We start from the raw sequence: 18,390 nt of genomic DNA, 5'->3' as shown, positions 1-18,390 counted from the left end.
CTCAGAGTGAGTTCAGAATCCAGGGTGACAATATAGCATTGTTAGAAGCTCTGTGCTATGCTGCTCAGTGAAGGTCCATTAGTTGGTACTAAAAGTATCCATTAACTGAATATTATGTGGAAGATAAGAGATCATGTAGTTATAATAGTATAATAGAAGTAAAAAGTGTCCATTAAAAAGTTGGGCTGTAAAAATGTAGGTATTTTGATAAGAATGTATTGGTCGTTTACCTAGATGCATTATTTAATCAAGAAACACAGTATATAAGTATCCAATAATTACTACGTAAATGTATAATTCTTGATGATATCTAAAAAAACAGCAACTCTATTTATTTTTGAATTCCTGTAGGGTTTGTCTATGCCCTGCAGATCAGACCTAGTGGTCAAATTACAGGTAGTCTTCAACTTACGACCACAATTGACCCCAAAATTTATGGTTAAGTGAGTTTTACCCCATTTTATGACCTTTCTTGCCACAGTTGTTAAGTGAATCACTGCAATTATTAAGTTAGTCAGAAGGTTGTTAAGTTGACTTTGCTTTTCAGAAGGTCACAAAAGCTGATCACATGACCCCAGGGTGCTGCAACGTCATAAATATGAACCAGTTGACAAGCATCTGGATTTTGATCACATGACCTTGGGGATGCTGCAATGCTCGTAAGTGTGAAAATCGGTCATAAGTTACTTTTTTCAGTGCCATTGTAACTTTGAACAGTCACTAAACAAACTGTTGTAAGTCAAGCACCACGTGTATAAGATTTCAGTATGGAAAACCACACATTAGGGTCACCGCAGACAATACAAACACTTTGCCTTGACTGTGGTGTTTGCTGGCTGATCTTGGATAAGAATCAAGATGTACAATATGCATCTTGTTTCTCTTTTGGTTAATCACCCAGTGTCAAAAGGAAAGAGCACAACAATACCCACAAATGACACGTCAGCCAAAATGCAAAGCTTGCAAGCATATGAAGTTATGAATATAGAACATCTTATTTCAAAACCCGCACCACAGTAGACAAAAAGCAATTTTCCTGACTTTTGCTTTCAAGCAAATTAAGTTATAGACATAGCTTGGAAAAACAGTATTCGAGTATTTGAGAGGCGGTCAAATGGTGGTTTGGTTATTTTCCAAACCACCAGAAGGCAAGACAAGAAACAATGGAGGGAAACTAATCAAGGAGAGAAGCAACTTGGAATTAAGGAGAAACTTCTTAACAATGAGGACAATTACCCAGTGGAACAACTTGCCTTCAGAAACTGTAGGTATTTCACCACTGGAGGTTTTTAAGAAAAGACTGGGCAGCTACCTATCTGAGCAGTAATGGCTAACCTTTTCCAGACCGAGTGCCCAAAGCGCACCCGAACCCCCAAAATGCAATGCACATGTGCCCCCCCGCAGGCGTCTCCCCCATTTGCTCCCCCACATGCGGCCTGTCCCCTGCACATGCACGCGTGCATGTGCGGCAGAGACCCAAAGACCAGCTGGCCAGTGGGAGGCGTGTGCACACACGCAGCAGAGCTGAATTGGGGCAATGGCTCACGTGCCCACAGAGAGGGCGCTGCGTGCCATCTCTGGCATGTGTGCCATAGGTTCACCAACACGGGTATAGGGTCTCCTGCTTGAGCAGGGGGTTGGACTAGAAGACCTCCAACATCCCTTCCAGCTCTATTCTGATTAACACCAAAATGTCTGCCTAGATAGCTTCTGCTTTTTTATGTTTTGTGACTTGATTCAAAGAACAGAGGTAATTTAATATTTTCCCATTTTGTTTGATTTCATACAAGTGGGTGGTGATGTATGTGATTATTTATTTATTTTCCCTTCCCCAATGATGCAAGCTGTGGATTTTTACTACTACTATTACCTAATAGTAGAACTACTAAAAGTTCTACTATTAGAACTTTACTTGACCAAGCAACTTCAATTTTACTTGAATTACTTGACCAAGAAGTAAAACTTCTTGGTCAAGTAATTAGAAAATGTAAGTTTATAAGGTTAATACATCCCACAAACCTCAGGTTCCAGGTACGATTACTAGATTTCTTGATCTTTTTATCTGTATCAAGCATGACCAATGATCACATTAGCTAGAAGATTAATGAATCAGATAGGGGAAGGCTGACTTACCTCAATAATACAAAGCAGCTGCAAGGTATCATTACATCTATAGTGGTAAATTGATAGATGCTGTTTTCTAAATGTGAGTTCTTAAGTTCATATTCCTGTTCTTCAACCTGGAATTAACCTCAGCTTCAATTGCAAACATGAAATGTATTCATTAAAACAAAATAAAAATTCTCCCGTTAAGAAGTTACAGTCCATATGACCTTGGTAGTCAATCAGAAGATCTTAAAAGAAATTTATTTCTTGGTCTTTTTCATTAGTATCCATATGGCAAATTCAGAGTTTATCTTAGTTGATATTTTATAGATTTTACTTTTCAACAGATTCACAGAATATAAAGTGAAACAAATGCCTATAACATAACCAGTTTGGCATTAATGCCAACAAAATTGACATTAAAGTCATTGTAAAATAATAATGTAGCTTCATTCTGTTTAGTATGGTCAATTTAATAATTGTCATAACAGAATTCAGAACATAGTAGAAATGTGGCAGAATATTTGTCATTTAAAAGCTACTGAATTTTTAAAAAGGGCAAAGAAAATTACTTTGTTTAGAACAAGATGGACAAGATGTAGAAAAATTTATAGACAGGTAGATTATGAACAGCATGGACTAATAATTACTAATGGTCCTATAATAATGGCTAGTTTTTTAAAAGATCATTTTTTTAAAGATAACATTTAATTGCTTAATGGAGTTCACAACACATTTAATGAATAAATAGTAATCATAACTATGAAGTTAGAAATAATACTACGGAATTAAAAAAGAATCCATTTGTCTTGCCATGAAAAAATGAATTATAAATATGATACTAATGTCCCTGCAAGGTAAAATGAATTCCAGCATTAAGAATAGTACAATAATGTTTTGGGTGTCTTGCATTTCTATTGTTGCTGGAATCCAATTTACTATTTAAAACGTCTGAACCTCTGTTTTGGAAACTATGAGAAGAATGTGTAATTCCTTTTTAGTGTTCAGAATTTAGGAACATTTCCCCAAACTTCAATCATTGTAATTGAAATCAGATAGATCCCTGATAATTTTCTTCCCATCCTGTCTCCAAAAGTGTTTCAGCATTTGACACTGTGTATATTTAAATGTGTCACACACATTGGGGGGAAAAATAAGGAAAGATAGGAATTTTGTTCCAAGATTATACACTCTTTGAAGATTTTGCCATCTCTGTTCCTGATATTATTCTAATAATTGCATTTTGAAGGCATGTAACAGAGTTGAATGTGTGCTACTTATAGTAACAACTAGCATTGATTTGCTGTCAGAGAACATAATGAATGCCAAGGTTATTGTTACATCGTTGCTAAAGTACATCTTCCTTTGAATTGCTTTCTTTCCAGTTCGTTCCTTTTATTTTAGGTTAGTCTATTTCCTATTCTGGACCTGAGTTTATTTTAAATTGGCACAGAGTTCATAGATTAGATCTAGTGATATAAAATGTTCTGCTGCCTATGAAAAATACCAAAATACTGTTATTATCCTGATATTTACAATAGTTGCTGTAGTGATATAAGAATTACTGAATTACAGAATTACTAAGTCTACTGAATTAGTATTGTATAGTCTACTGAAATCCTTCTCCTCCTGCTCCTTCTCTTTCTCCTCCTCATCTCCAGTGAGGCACTACCTTGACATGGCTGTGGAGCTTTTGTGCTCTGAGGAAGATGAGAGTTGTGCCAGAGGTTCAGTCATACTAGACAGGTTTTATCAGAGGAACCAGATGAAGTGCTTCTTCTATAGATTACCATTCAGGAGGGAGGGTATGTTCTGGATCACATCAGTCAAAGACTTTCTACTGATGGGATCCAGGAAGAAAGTTTTCTTTGCTGTTGCCTCCATCCATTCGGACATCTTACCTCCAGATTGAGTCAGCTTCTCCCCCCCGCACCCCCACCCCATTCTGGCCTTCTGAAAGAGTTCTAAGTTCTTGCTCTACCAATTGGCAGGGGAGGCCTGAGTGGGGTGCAACTCTGGGGGTGCTCTGCAATGGTTGTGTCAGTATGTATGTGTGTAACCACTGCATGTAAAACAGTGTGTGTAAATACTTCCCCTACAAAGACTTGATGCAGTTTGCATGGATGTCTCAAGAAGAGAATAGTGCAGAATTGAAAACAGGATACCAGCCAGGGATGAAATCCAGCAGGTTCTAATGGGTTCTGGAGAACTGGTAGCGGAAATTTTGAGTAGTTCGGAGAACCGGCAAATACCACCTCTGGCTGGCCCCAGAGTGGGGTGGGAATGGAGATTTTGCAATATCCTTCCCCTAGGAGGGGAGGGAATGGAGAATTTGCAGTATTCTTCCCCTGAAGTGGGGTGGGAATGGAGATTTTGCAGTATCCTTCCCCTGCCACGCTCACCAAGCCACGCCCACAGAACTGGTAAGGAAAAATTTTGGATTTCACCCCTGGTACCAGCCCTCATTTTTCTACAAAATCCTTGGCTTAACTGCCACAGCTGGGATTGGAACTTCTGTTGCTAAGCAATGTAGTCATTAAGTGAGGTATGCCTGATTTTTTTTAAATCATCTTTTTGCCACAATTGTTAAACAAATCACACAGTCATTAAGTGAATCCAGGCTTCCCCCATTCACTTTGCCTGTCAGAAGCCCCCTGGGAAGGTTGTAAGTGTTGATCACATGACCCCAGGATGCTGTAGCCATCCTAAACACATTCTGATTCTCAAATGCCCAAATTTTGATTATGTGACCATAGGGAGGCTGCGACAGTTGTAAATGTGAGGACTGGTCATATGGCACTTTTTTCACCACTGTTGTAACGTTGAACAATTGTTAGTGCATGGTCATAATTGTTAGTGCATGGTTATAATTTAAGGACTACCTGTACATGTTTTACAGTGAACTCTTTTTCTGTTGACCCTTAAATTTAACTAATTCTTAGTCAATTTCAATAGTCAATAATTATATTCTTAGCTACAATATATTCTTAACTGCTGACATGAGATCCATTGTTTCATTATAGTTCTTGTTGCTTATGACTGTATGGGATTAAACATGAACTGGGATGAGAATCATGGCCAATGATGAGGCACTTGTGGTACTTTCTCTTAGAGAGTGAGAGCCAGTTAAACTAGTAGTAGCACTTCATTCTATCTAGGTACTCTGACTTGGCTGGAAACCAATATATATCTGAAATATATTTGAAAGCGCCTTAATCCTTTTATATGTATGTCAGTCTCTTTTTACTTTTCTGAGATAGCCTTAGGATTCTAGTCTTTTGGGAGCTGAACTTAAGTATGTCATTCACAAATTGAACTGTCCCCATGCTCTCTTCTTTTTGAAGTTCAGTGGGACCCAGCTGTTTGGACATTCCTTCTCATTTTTCTTCCCAGAGAATGCAAAGAAATTGTTAGCATATGTCCCATGCAAAGAATATTCAAATGATTTTACAAACATTATTACAGAAAGTAATTAATACCAAGCAGCTATTTTAGGTGTCAGATTTAAAGCTAATGAAAAGCCACTAAGCCCATGCATGAAACAAGTACATAAATCAGCCCAATAAAACAGCTTTGTAAATATTTATGTTCTCTGTACACTCCATTTCATGCTTGCTTCCTTTACCTTCACCTCTTGAATTTCCTGTTTTTAGATTATTCCTATGACCGGCTTTAGTTATCTACCTGACATTGCTTAATTAGTTACTACTTCCTCTGGTATCATTTACCTTAATCCTAAATCTTTACAGACTCTTAAGTACCTTAGGAATTGGATGTAATTTTTAGAGAAGCTTCAGTAGGACTGATGTGGGAGGACTCTGCATGATCAATTTCCTGCCAGAGAGAATGGTCGGGCAGCCTGGCAAAAGGCCAGTCGGCACTATTGGTGAAAGAGCTCAGGAAGCCATCTTCTTGACTTTCCTGACATCAGTTGCTGTTACTTCAAGTGGCTTTATGCTCAGTGGCCCAGATTGTCAGCCATTCTTGTTTCTCTGAGGCATGGAAATAGTAGCATTTATGAGGACAGGATATTTAAATAGGGTTTGGCAGAATCTAAACAAAGAGAAGACAGTTTTGGGAAAGAAGGCTCGTTTTTAAATTATTTGTATGCATATTTCTCACCTGTGAAAAGTCTGGCAAGCCATGCTTTGCTTTGCCTGCTTGTTCAGAATAATTTAATCTGCCTAAAACATCTGTTTCTGCCAGAAAATAATGGTTAAAAAAACATATTGGACATGACTATTGTTATTTGTAGGAATAGTCATCATGTTTCCAACAGTGTTCAGTAATCCTAATAGCACCACTGTTTTTATTGTGTTCCTACTACATACAGAAGGCTAAAAGTGTATTGCTTTCTGGAATCCAGTTACTGAATTCATATTTGAGGAAAGAATAGAGACTTTATAGCTCACATTCATCTCTTCTGCTACAACAGGTTTCTTGGGCCTCATGGTTTCCACTAGGAGTGGGAAAGCTGTGATTAATTATTTCCTGTGTTTCTCTGTGTGCACACTCTGTTTTGAAGGGACAAAATCAATGCCTTCACATTAAGAATGAAGAGTTCTTTCCCTTTAATTTTAACCACACCACCCCCAAATTGGTTAAACATTTCAGTCCCACCCATTCCATGGATATCATCCATTGCAGCCAAATTCTCCACACTTTTCAGCCAGGGAATCCAATTATTAATTGATTTTAAGAAAAGTGCATCTTTCACAACAAACATTATTCCCCTCCTTGACCTTTCTTGATCAAGATGGAAAGATGCATCTCTCCTGGTGCATCTCACCCTGTCAAGGCCATTGCCATAATTCCTAGAAATTATGGCTGGAAGATGCTAGGATAGGAAAGTCTGGCTTCCATAGGACAAATTAATTTCCCCTTAGTCACTTACATATGCATATTTTATGAGTCACATGTTAGGAAGTATAAGTCTCAAATAACTCACAAGATTAAAGCTGAGGCAGTTTCTGCAAATATGAAGGTTCAGGTCCTACACTGAAAAACTGAAAGACTGAATGCTTCTTTGTTGGCTATTGCATTGTCTCAGGAAGGTGGGGAATCCTACCCTTGTCACTTTCTAACAGGATAACATAATAACTGTTCCAAGATTAAAAATAATACTTTATTAACAACCCCTCAGTATTCCACACTCCTCAACCCTAGCTAATTTTTCCCTAATACCTCATTAAAATTCACAGTGGCTTTGTAGTCCTACTCTAATGGCTCTCCACTGAGGAAAGAACGGTGAAGGTGAGAACTGACAAATGGATGTAATTTTCTTCCTGCCCTTCTTTCAGGTTTTATTATCCCGGCTTCCATCCTTTGAGGACTATCCAGATGATGAGAGTGGCCAAGTTGCAGTTCCACCAGGACATGTCCTCTCAGGCCCTTGAAACCTTGAAACAGGTCAGTTTTGCTCACTGGTTCTACATTCTCTTTCCTCCTAATTGTTTCTCCTTGACTGCATTTCTACAACCTCCCTGCTCACCTCACTTTCCACATGTCAGTCAGCAAGCACTCTCCCACTTTTTTATATCTACGCCAGCCCCAGAGGCAATGGCTACAAAGTGAGCTGCTTACAGTTTCCAAGAGAGACTTACTTTAATAGCAGTGGTTGGTAATTACTGTTCAGTATCTGAGGGGGTGTCATTAATCACCCCAAACCTTGAATGGCAAATAGCTATTAAGTTGGATGAACAAGAGACTGTTTCAGTACCTTAATCTGCGTCTCCTTTTAAAATATTGATCATGTTCTGCATCTCACTGAATGGAAAAGGCAAGGTAAATAGTAGTGGAAATGCTTCCTTTGATCATGAACTAGTAAGAATTCTGAAACTCACCTGAAATATTTGGGATGGAATGCGGATGAAAAAAATAAAGAGGACAATCAAAATCTGGATGCATTAAGTAGTGAGTGCATTTAATTCAGAGCTGATCGCTGCAAAGAATGTGTATTATTAAAAGATCTGATTGGAGGAAGTGTCTTCATATGAATTATTTGTGAGCCAGTTCAGAATAGCAATATATTTTATATACATAATCTGCTCATCATTATTGAAAGGAAATACATTAGTAACTAACTTGTTTCTGAAAGCAGCACATGTTTTCCAGTTATATTATTTATTTTGTTAACAGTTTTTTCAGCTCAATAGCATTCTGAAACCAAATCTGTGAAAGTACTTAAACAAAATAACTTCCTGTGGAAAAATAAGTTACTATAGGTAATTAAATCTGTTAGCTTATTTAAACTTTAAAACGCATTTGGGGAGAGAAAGATATAAGATTTTACTTATGTGGCATAAAACATGTTGGTTGCACATGAATGATGTCCTATATATATATATAAGTTCATTGCATGCTGACCTGAACCTGTCTCAGCTGGCTGCTCCTTATTTGGAGTTTCTTCTAAATTTGTGATAGATTTATAAAATGTACAAGACCTTCTGGAAATGTCACTGTATATATAAAATATATTTGCTCGAGTTACAGTACATAGCTTTTTGACAGCTGCTTTATGTAATTCCCCAACTGATTCTTTGTAAAGTTTCACATATTGTAGTTTAAGTTCCAGTTTCCTGTTTAAGGATGTAAAAAAAAAAGTTTCTAAAATTCAACTAAACTATTATAATGCTTTATCTGATATTGAACACCAATTGTTATCGGATTCCTTTTATGCTTCTGTCTTATTTGTTAGGCTTCTGGCCTTTCTCTCACTGAGCTTAAAATGGTGTGTTTTCTGCCCCATTACAAGTAATCATTTAAAAATCAGCAGCATTAAGCCATACACTTCTTACATGTATATATGGGTGCATGCGCGCACACACACAAATGTACACATATAAATATAAGGGTTTTTTGAAGTAATTGCTGAAGTAGTTTAGGGGTTAAGATGCTAAACTACTAATTGCGTGATTGAAATTCCAATGCTACCTTGGGCATAGATGCTCGTTTAGTGGTATCTATAGTGGCATAACCTTTATTGGACCAGATTACAGTCCATAATCTTCAGTGAAGATGCCTTCATGCTTCAGCAGATTGATTCAGGATAATAGTAGTAATAATACTAACAATAATTATATTCTTGAAAGCTGATTTTGAGGTGTAAATATCTGTGATAAAGTATTATAATTAAAAATAAAGTTTTTGGTTAATTTCATGTTATTTCATAACTGTTATTACTTTCTCATTTAATTGATTTTGACATCTAGTTGCTTCATTTATTTATTTTTTTATTATTTTATTAGTTTGATTTATATGCCTCCCTTCTCCGGAGACTCAGGGCGGCTTACAATGCATTAAGCAATAGCCTTCATACTTTTGTATATACCTGCTTAGTAGGGCTTTTTTTGCCCCCCCCCCAAGCGGTGTTCTATTTTATACAAAGTCAGCTTATTGCCCCCACAAACCAGGTCCTCATTTTACCTACCTTGAAAGGATGGAAGGCTGAGTCAACCTTGAGCCTGGTGAGAATTGAACTTGCAGTAATTGCAGGCAGCTGGCAGCTAAATGCTACTTTGAACAGTAGTTTAGTCTGCTGCGCCACCAGGCTCCTTTTGACAGAATTGTTGAATTCTAAGTCTGACATGGTATTATTGAGTGATCATTTCACTGCATCCCTGGAAGTTATCCGTCCATGTCAATGTTGCAGTCTAGTTTGCCTGTGATTAGAGAAATAGATTCCTTGCACACCTTCTGGAGATTAAACTACTTTTTATCTTGGGTTTATCTTCATAAGTCATACACTGAACTGTAATCTCCAAAGACTCCCTACAGTTAAAGATATTTTAATTATAATTTTTCAAACTTCAAAAGATTAGTTTGATGATCCAAAATAGACAAAGGGCAGATTTTATGTTTCGATACTAGTAAGACCCTTAAAAAAAAACCCTCCGCAAAGTGTACAGAAAAATGGAGGAAATCAGGAAGAAGTCTGGCCTCCAAGAATTTTATATCACACAATATACCAAGACTATTAAAGATGATTGGAAATTTGTAAGAATGCAGTAAGTCCTCCGCTGAGACATTAAACTCTTACGGTCTTACCCCAAAGCATGTATATTCCACCTATATTAGTTCCCTGCTATAAAGGGACATAACCTAGATGTATCTGTCCTAGAATGACAGGCATCCCTTTTCATATAGATTCAATTTGAACTGGTTCCTTCCAGCTTGCCCTATACATTATTTACTCTGTGTGTGATGTAAATAACACGAGTGTAGCCTTCCTTGGCATCTCTAAGAAGCCTTCATGTAATTGAGGGATAAAGTAGAAACCGAAACAATTTCCTCAATATCCTGGCCTTTGCTTTGGAGCCCATTAGCAGGATGGACTTTGCTTTCTCCTTTCATCATGACTGAGCAGAAGAGAGGCATATTTGCATACCATTACATGTGTCTCTGATGTTAGGTATCCTGTTCAATCCAAATGCAAATTAGACATAAATGAATGTACTGGGCTTTTACTTGCACTTCCTTATCAATTACCTAATGAGTTTTATATTCTTGGAGAGAGAAGCAGTGTGGTTTTTTATATTACGTTGAGTATCCTATTTGTTTGCTCATGGTAACTCATAGTTAAGTTCTTTCATTATTTGGCACTGTTCATTCTATAGATCCCAACGCTAACTGAAACCTTTTTCAGATCATGGAGAAAACACACAGCAGGACCAGTTCCATAATGCTGCTCTTATACTACAAAGCTGAGTTACCTTGAAAGGTGCACATATTTTTAACCTAAACATATCCCAAAACACATGGCATTTTAAAATTTATAGAGGCCAAGTAAACGAGCATTCAGAGCCGCAAATTTCATAGCAATCTGGATAAACTGGCAGAAAAGAGCTTGCATTGTTATGAAATATATGAAGAGGCAAGCTGAAGTGACAATCAATAGCTAGCGAAGTTGCAAATTGTTTTTTTTAGAAATAAAATATTCCAGATGGAAATATTTAGAGGCATACCATCAAGGATAACAGAATGTTTTACTTCTGTATTTCTTCTACATTTCAGACTTACGATCTTATGAAAGTGACTCATGGGACAAAGCACAGCCTCATGCAGAACCTGATGATACTTAAAGACGAGGTGGAGGCTGGCATGCTGTTAAAATAAAGATGATGTGCAAGAGACAACCTAGCAGAAGGACAACAAAAAGGAGACTCTGAAGAAAACATGTATCTCTCTCAACCAGACATATGGCAGTAAAATCGTCATATAGATGGATAGATTTCCTTTGATCTGAACATTGCAAAGAAAAATAGTCTGGTTGTTTTGTTATGTAAGATGCGCATTATTACTTTTGCTAATTCTACCAATGAAAATTTTCAACAGTCAGTAATTCCAGCAGGAACTGCTTCCTGCTGAGAAGTGGGTTGAAAAGACACCAGGAAAATTCCAAGCTACAGTTTGATTGTAATTGAAAGAATACGAAATGCTCATTTGTATAAGTCCATTATTAGATGGGTATAAATTAAGAATATACATCCAAATACATTGCAAGTATTTGAATTTGGTTTCATCGGTGTCCTTTTGTCCTATCCTAAATTGCTCCCTCTTCTTCGAAGTGTGCTCATCTCCAGGTATGCAGTGATTTGTTTTGTTTATTTTAGATTTATTTTTATTCCACATATATTGTTTTTTATAAATAACCCAACATGATGAACATACCTAATATTTCCTTCTCCTGTTTTCCCACAACAACTCTATTAGGTGGTTGAGAGAGAGTGACTGGACCAAAGTCACCCAGCTGGGACTAGAACTCAGTTTCCTTGCATTCCATAAGCCTTGCATATTTGCTGCATAACATATTTATTGTTAGATTATTAATCAGGGAAATTGCAGATACAACTGAGATACAAACTTCTAACAGTGTCATTTGTTAGCTGTTAGCTGAGTGATTCTGCCCTGAGTGATGTATCAGCATCAGAGAAGGAGGAGAGAGGGAGGAAGGGAGACAGATAGATCAACAGAAACAGTTTATTCCTGAATCATTTGCGTTCTTCCCATCTTGTAATACTGCAGTAATGTTATGCCCCCAGATACAAAAGTTCTCAGAATGTCAATCAGCCAACAACAATTACAGTTCTCTGTATGTTTCCTACTGAAGACATTCCATTAAATGGGAAAGTTTTTATTTCTGAATAAGTATACCTATAATTGTGTAGTTAATTTGTCTTTCCAACACTAAGTGCTTAGTCTTGCATTCTTGTCCAATTTTGTCCATCTTGTCCAAATTTTATATTCATTTATTTTGGAAAAAATGGGCTAGTTCTTACCAGATGGAAGAAAATACGTACATGATTCCTATTCTGACAGTAGTGGGTTTTAATTTCGGCCACTACCAGTTTGCTCGTGGGTGCGCACGCGTGACACTTCTGCGTATGCACAGAGACATCCGGACAGGTGGGTGGAGCCTCCCGCTGCCGCCGCTACTGGTTCACCCAATCTAGGGCGAACCGGTAGCAACCCACCACTGTATTCTGAGCAGTGTTCTTTCTAGATTTGACTTGAAGCAAATCTCCAGAAGAGCAGAGATTCTCATAACAGAATTTCTTGTATTGAACAATCCTGTGACTGAATTTGACATTGTACATGACTAGAAACTGAATCTTACGTTCGGAAGAATGTGCAACACATCCTGGAAACCGCAGTGTATAATGCGTGTTCTGAAGGCAGATCATTGCTTGCTTTAAACAAGAACATTGCTATCTACTTTCTTCCCCTCCTCCCCCCTCTTCCTTCCCCCATCCATTTTCTCACTTAAAATGCACACTTCAAATCTGCCAGACAAAATCTGCTCACTTAAGTTTCAATCCTCTGAAAAGAAAGCTGTAGCTCATTAGTCAAAGACATGCTTTGCGTGTGGGAGGTCCTAGGTTCAATTTCCTGGCATTTCCAGGAGCATCAGGAAAAATTATTGCCAGAAACCCTGTAGAGATTGTTAGCATTGATGTTGCTGAGCAAGATGGCTCAAGATTCTCACTCAAGTATCAGGCTGTTCGAAAGTTCCCAACAATCAATTCTTGGAAGGATTACAACTTTGTGACAAGAGTGAAGTTTTGGGGGCCTTAATTTTTAATTCTTAAATGTCATGTCCATTTAATCAGTAACTTGAAAGCATTTATGACAATACACTGAAAATACATTTCAGGGGAAATGAGCACTCTGGATATAATTCAGAATGGCAACTCACAAATGCCAATACAGGAGTGCAATTTCTTCTGAACTTTTGAGTGAGTTACAGCAAAGGAAGTTTCATGCACTTCCTTCAAATTTGGGGTCTTCAAATTTGGCAGCTTTAAGATTTGTGGACGTCAATTCCCAAAATTCTCCAGCCAGCTTTGCTGTCCACAAGTCCACAATTGAAGTCCACAAGTCTTAAAGCTGCAAGTTTGAAGACCTCTGCCCTAGCCCAACATATGCATGGCTCTTCTGGCTGCGGAGCAGAGTGCAATCAAAGACTGGGTTATGTCAGCCACCCCGTCATAAGCATATTTCTTTTTAGCACAATAAACATTATTAGGAGAAAAACCCAGATTGGGTTGTGTATGACTGCACTTGACCTGCAAATAATTGCATGTACATTTAGTTCTCAACTTAACAACCATTTGTTTAGCGATCAGAGTTACAATGGTAGAGAAAAAAGGGACTTACAACCAGTCTAACATAATGTTGGCACAATCAAATGATCACAATTTGGGCATTTGCAACCAGCGTGCATTTACAATGATTGCAACATTTTTGTGAACATTGTTTGTGATCTTCCCAGCTGGTTCCAACAAGCAAAGTCAATGGGGAAAGCCAGATTTGCTTAATGACTGCATGATTTACTTAACAACTGTAGTGATTCACTTAACAATCATGGTGAAAAGTCATAAAAACATGCACAACTCACTTAACAACAACTTTACTTAGCAATGGAAATTCTGGTCATAATTGTGCTATAAATTGAAGACTACCTCTACACAGTTAACATAGATACATTGGAGAGGTTCTGAGAGAAGTAAAAACATTTTGTGGAGATAACCTACATATAGACAGTGCAGTCTTCTTGAATTCCTTAACTATGTAGACCAGGAGTCACCAACTGGTGGTCCGTGAGAAAATTTTGGTGGTCCGCAGAAAAATTATTTGCATTTTTTATATTGCATTAAATCAGGGGTCCTCAAACTACGGCCCCTGGGCTGGATACGTGCAATGAATGCTTGTGTTATTGCTGAGAGTCTCCCCCTTCAGGGTCTTTTTCTGCAGGTCGGAGGGGGGCAGAAATTCTGACTTGGGGTTTGCTTCAGCCTCGTGAAAGTTTCCTTTCGCCCTCACTTTGGGCGAAAGCTGGAGGGAAGCACCTCTGGTGGCGAAGAGCCAGAGGGCCTTGTTCCAGTGGGACTGTATCATGGCTTGGAACTGGCTGACCATCTCAGCCCGCTGAGCCTCCAGGCGCCGGTACCTGGCCTTACATTCCCGCAGGTCTTCCCTCTGTTTGGAAAGCCTATTCTCCTAGTCTTCAGTGTGGTGCTTTTGCTGAGCCTCCTCCTTGGTCAGATCCAATTTGAACTGAGCCAGCTGTTTTGCCAACTCTTTCTGATGGTGGCTGCTTAGCTCCAACAACTGCTTCCTGTTGGGGCCCTAAGCAACTTGGGCAGGCAGGCGAGGAGTGGCTGGGAGGGGAGGGGCGAATAGAGGCCAGCGGGGCACCCCCTCGACATGAATGACATCAAGTTGGCCACGCCCACCCAGTCACATGACCACCTAGCCATGCCCACCCAGCTGGTCATTATGAAGATCACATTAGTGGTCCACGGGATCTAAAATTATGAATTTAGTGGTCCCTGAGGTCCGAAAGGTTGGTGACCCCTGATGTAGACCACTCCAGGAAGTTGACTTGAAAGGAAGGCTAAAATTAGTTTTATTGAGATTGGTTATATAACAACACAATCTTGCAAACCTGATTGGGCTATACCTCCTCCTCCTTATATTACAGTGAATTAGGAAGGCACCTGCCTGAGTGGTTTCCAAGTATTAACTCATTCTGGACTTTAAAAATGCTTCAGCCACTTTGCCTTGATTCCCACATATCTCCATGAAGTTCACCTTACTTTCTACACTTCTAGAAATCAGCATGGGGAGAAGAGAACAGATTTGTTATGGGATGTTGCCTTGCATTTGTGAAATGCTGGGCTCTCTCATGCAGTTCAGAAGTTTCCTTGAAGATAACTGCTAATCCACAAAACAAAAAAATCAGAAGGAATCTAGTAGCATCTTTTCAGACTAACCAATTTGATTAAAAGGTATAGTCCTTTGTGAACCGCAGCTCACCAGATATACAGATAAATACGGTGATATAGGATTTTAAGGGAGTTGGGTGATTTTTAGTCTATAAAAGTGTTATCATGCTCCTCGTTTTAATATACCTCTCTTCATACAATGTCTGAAATGGAATAAATTAAATTAGACATCATCCCCTCCCATTGATTCTGATTGAGTAACATAGGCTGAACTGCAGGTCTGACTTTCATAGGCTGTCAGCTTGTTTCTTGTATGGAGGTCATCCAAGCTTCACACCTTTTGTATTACTTTCCATTGATTATGTGTGGGTTTTTTTTTGTGCTTTTCTCAACAGCAGCAGTAAATGGAAAGGGCATTTATTTTTATTTGAGAGTTATTTGTTGGACAGATTAATTTATGGACAGTAAGAGCTGCAGAGTAGATGTGCTTTGTGCTTTTCTCCCATTAGGAGAGATGGGTGCAAGGTAAACAAAAAAATGGGGTTTCATAATTCAGTGGGAGTTAAACAAATGAGGGTGAATCAATTCAAGGAGAGGCAAAGGACTTCTTCCTATGTCAAGATCCAGATAGGTGCAAAATATTGAAAGATTTGTAAAGTCTAAGTAAGTTGCAGTTGGTCTATTTAGAAAACATTAAAAAGAATGAAGGATCAGCCATTCTTTACATGAATTTCATATGTGAAAAAAAGCTATTTATACCCAAAATAGTCTCCTACTTGATATGTACCCTCAGGCCAGCCACAATTAATTTATTTGAAGTTCCAGTAGCTACAGTATTTAGGGAGTTTATTTAATGGCATACTTAGTTTTTCAAATGACACCATTGAGAATTTGGTTGGTTTTTATCTAATCTCTCATCTAGCTATATCTTCTAGCTATCATCTAACATCTATCTATCTATCTATGATCTCTATCAATCTATCAGCTGTCAGCTATCTATCTTTCTATATACACACACACATACACACACCTGCATACTACTGGTAGTAGCCATACATACATGTCAATTATGCCTAGCACAGTGTCTGAGGAGCAAAGTACAACAGATTACATTTCTGCCTCCATCTTGGTTTGGCACTCATTGAGGCAACATCCTGTACTATTGTAATATCTGAAATTTATGTTTGTCTCACCTTACGATGCATCACCCTCCAAGGGAACACAAGCATTAAAATTGCATTATTTGATTCTGGGAGAATGGATTTTAGGTTATTTGATAACAATCTGATGCCAGACCTTTTTTCTTGTTTGTGTTACAGGATTTTAGTATCTCCCTGATTATTAGATTGCTGGGCAATGCATAGTAAGCAAAAATAGAGAAAGAAATCACACACAAATATATAAAACAATATTTAACAATGAAAACAATAAGGGCATAACTATAATTTGAATATAAGATCAGAAGGTTGTCAAATTACATCTTGTTCACAGACTTCACTGAATGTCAATTTCCAGGAACAAGTGTCTAGATCCTTTGTGTAAGAGGTATACCTCATTATTTTAAACTGCTGTGCAACTAGGTAAAAGATTTGCCTGCACTTCACATAACTTTTTTCAACATCACACAGAAGTATTACAGACACACAATTTTTGTTGTATTTCATCTGACAGTTTCTTTCATATTCACAGCAGGCTAATATCAGTGAAAACCAAGGGAGTCAAAAGTCAGAAAAATTGATTTGTTGCAAGATTGGAGAGTGGCAGCAAAGCTCTGATATGGCTTGTCAGCAATAACATCACCTAAAAAAGATTTTCTGGCTTGGTGTCAGCATTTCTTAACAGACCAGACAGAAAACATAACCAGATGAGCTAATGCTATTTTATTGTAAGGCTACCTTAACAGAATTTTGCAAATCTGAGCGTACAAATCACCTATCTTTTTTACAGTGTGTGAAGATAGGATGGGTGCCTTCTGAAACTCTTTCTCTGCCTGTAATACAGCTGCAGGCTATGCCATCTCTTATCTGGCAGCAGGTCTTTCTCTGTCTCCCAAGGTCTTTCCCATCTACCATTGCACTTGGTCATATGATAGTATTTCTCTTTTTGTTTCCTTTGTCCATATATTGCTTCCTGTTCATAGCCACACTAGATCTTTGCTTATATAGAAGAACAGAACCTCCATGTTATCACTTGGCCAGGTCACAGTGGAGATGTACAGCTAAGTATCACCTGCATACTGACAATGTTGCACTCTGTGCCATTGGATAAATTCACTCAATTCACTCCTGTAGAAATTGACTAGGAATGGGGAGAATGTCAATCCCCAAAGCAGCCCACACAGTGGAAGCTGCAGGTTCTTTCTCTCCCTTCCTATCAACACTGATTGAACCAATCCCAGAGGAAGTACCCGAAATCCTGAAGTTGGTCCAGAAGGTTCAGCGGTAACAAAAGTTGCTGAATATCAAGAAAAGCAAAGATTATCTGTATCCAAGCCTGCCAGGGGTCAACCGCAACCATTTCTGCCCCATATTTAAATCTTTCTGGAAAGGATCCAGATAATCTACTTCTTCCAAAATTCTCTATGGACATCATGTGATCTGTTCCTCAACAAACTTCTCTAAAAATTGATGGCAACAGGATGAAAATTGTCCAAACTGCTAGAATAAGTTTATAGTTTCTGATGAATAAGTGGGCTAACACTCTGAGCATTATTAATACATTAGAAGACAACTAGTAGTGATGTGGATGGGATGGATGTCTAGAATACCTAAGGGGGCCAGACTGGGGAAAGATTATTCTGGAGAAAATCTGTGTCATTCCTGAGGCTCAATGCTGACTTAGTGGCATATAATCAACCCACAATACAAAATACAGGGTTTTCTGCTAAGCTAATACGATACAACTTTGCTTTCCCCTGAAGACTTGTCAGATGGGGTAAAAAAATTGTAAAGAAGATCTGAAGCTGAGTATAGCTTTATAAAGATCACAAATAGAGCCATAAACCTGGTATATAAAAGCTTATGGATATGCTCATTCTGTCTTGCCCCTTCAATACAGC

General features: G+C 38.3%; 1 protein-coding gene across 3 annotated transcripts in view; it reads left to right on the top strand.

Moving 5' to 3' along the window:
* Positions 1-11,616, top strand: part of SMYD3 (SET and MYND domain containing 3) — a 294,583-nt gene extending 282,967 nt beyond the window's left edge. For 2 of the 3 annotated variants that reach the window (XM_034428210.3, XM_034428209.3), the window contains exons 11-12: positions 7,407-7,515; positions 11,119-11,616. In XM_034428210.3, coding sequence (XP_034284101.3) covers positions 7,407-7,515; positions 11,119-11,220 — 211 coding nt within the window. In that variant the 3' untranslated portion in view covers positions 11,221-11,616. Of the gene's footprint in view, positions 1-7,406; positions 7,516-10,750; positions 10,843-11,118 lie in introns of those variants that run through there. The other variant, XM_087883014.1, reaches the window with a different exon arrangement.
* The last annotated feature ends 6,774 nt before the right edge of the window (positions 11,617-18,390 follow it).

The sequence above is a fragment of the Pantherophis guttatus genome, chromosome 1 (assembly GCF_059756535.1).
Source record: "Pantherophis guttatus breed Tessera chromosome 1, ASM5975653v1, whole genome shotgun sequence".
Taxonomy (NCBI): domain Eukaryota; kingdom Metazoa; phylum Chordata; class Lepidosauria; order Squamata; family Colubridae; genus Pantherophis; species Pantherophis guttatus.
The sequence above is the reverse complement of the archived record's forward strand: the minus strand, read 5'-3'. Positions and strand labels throughout refer to the sequence as shown.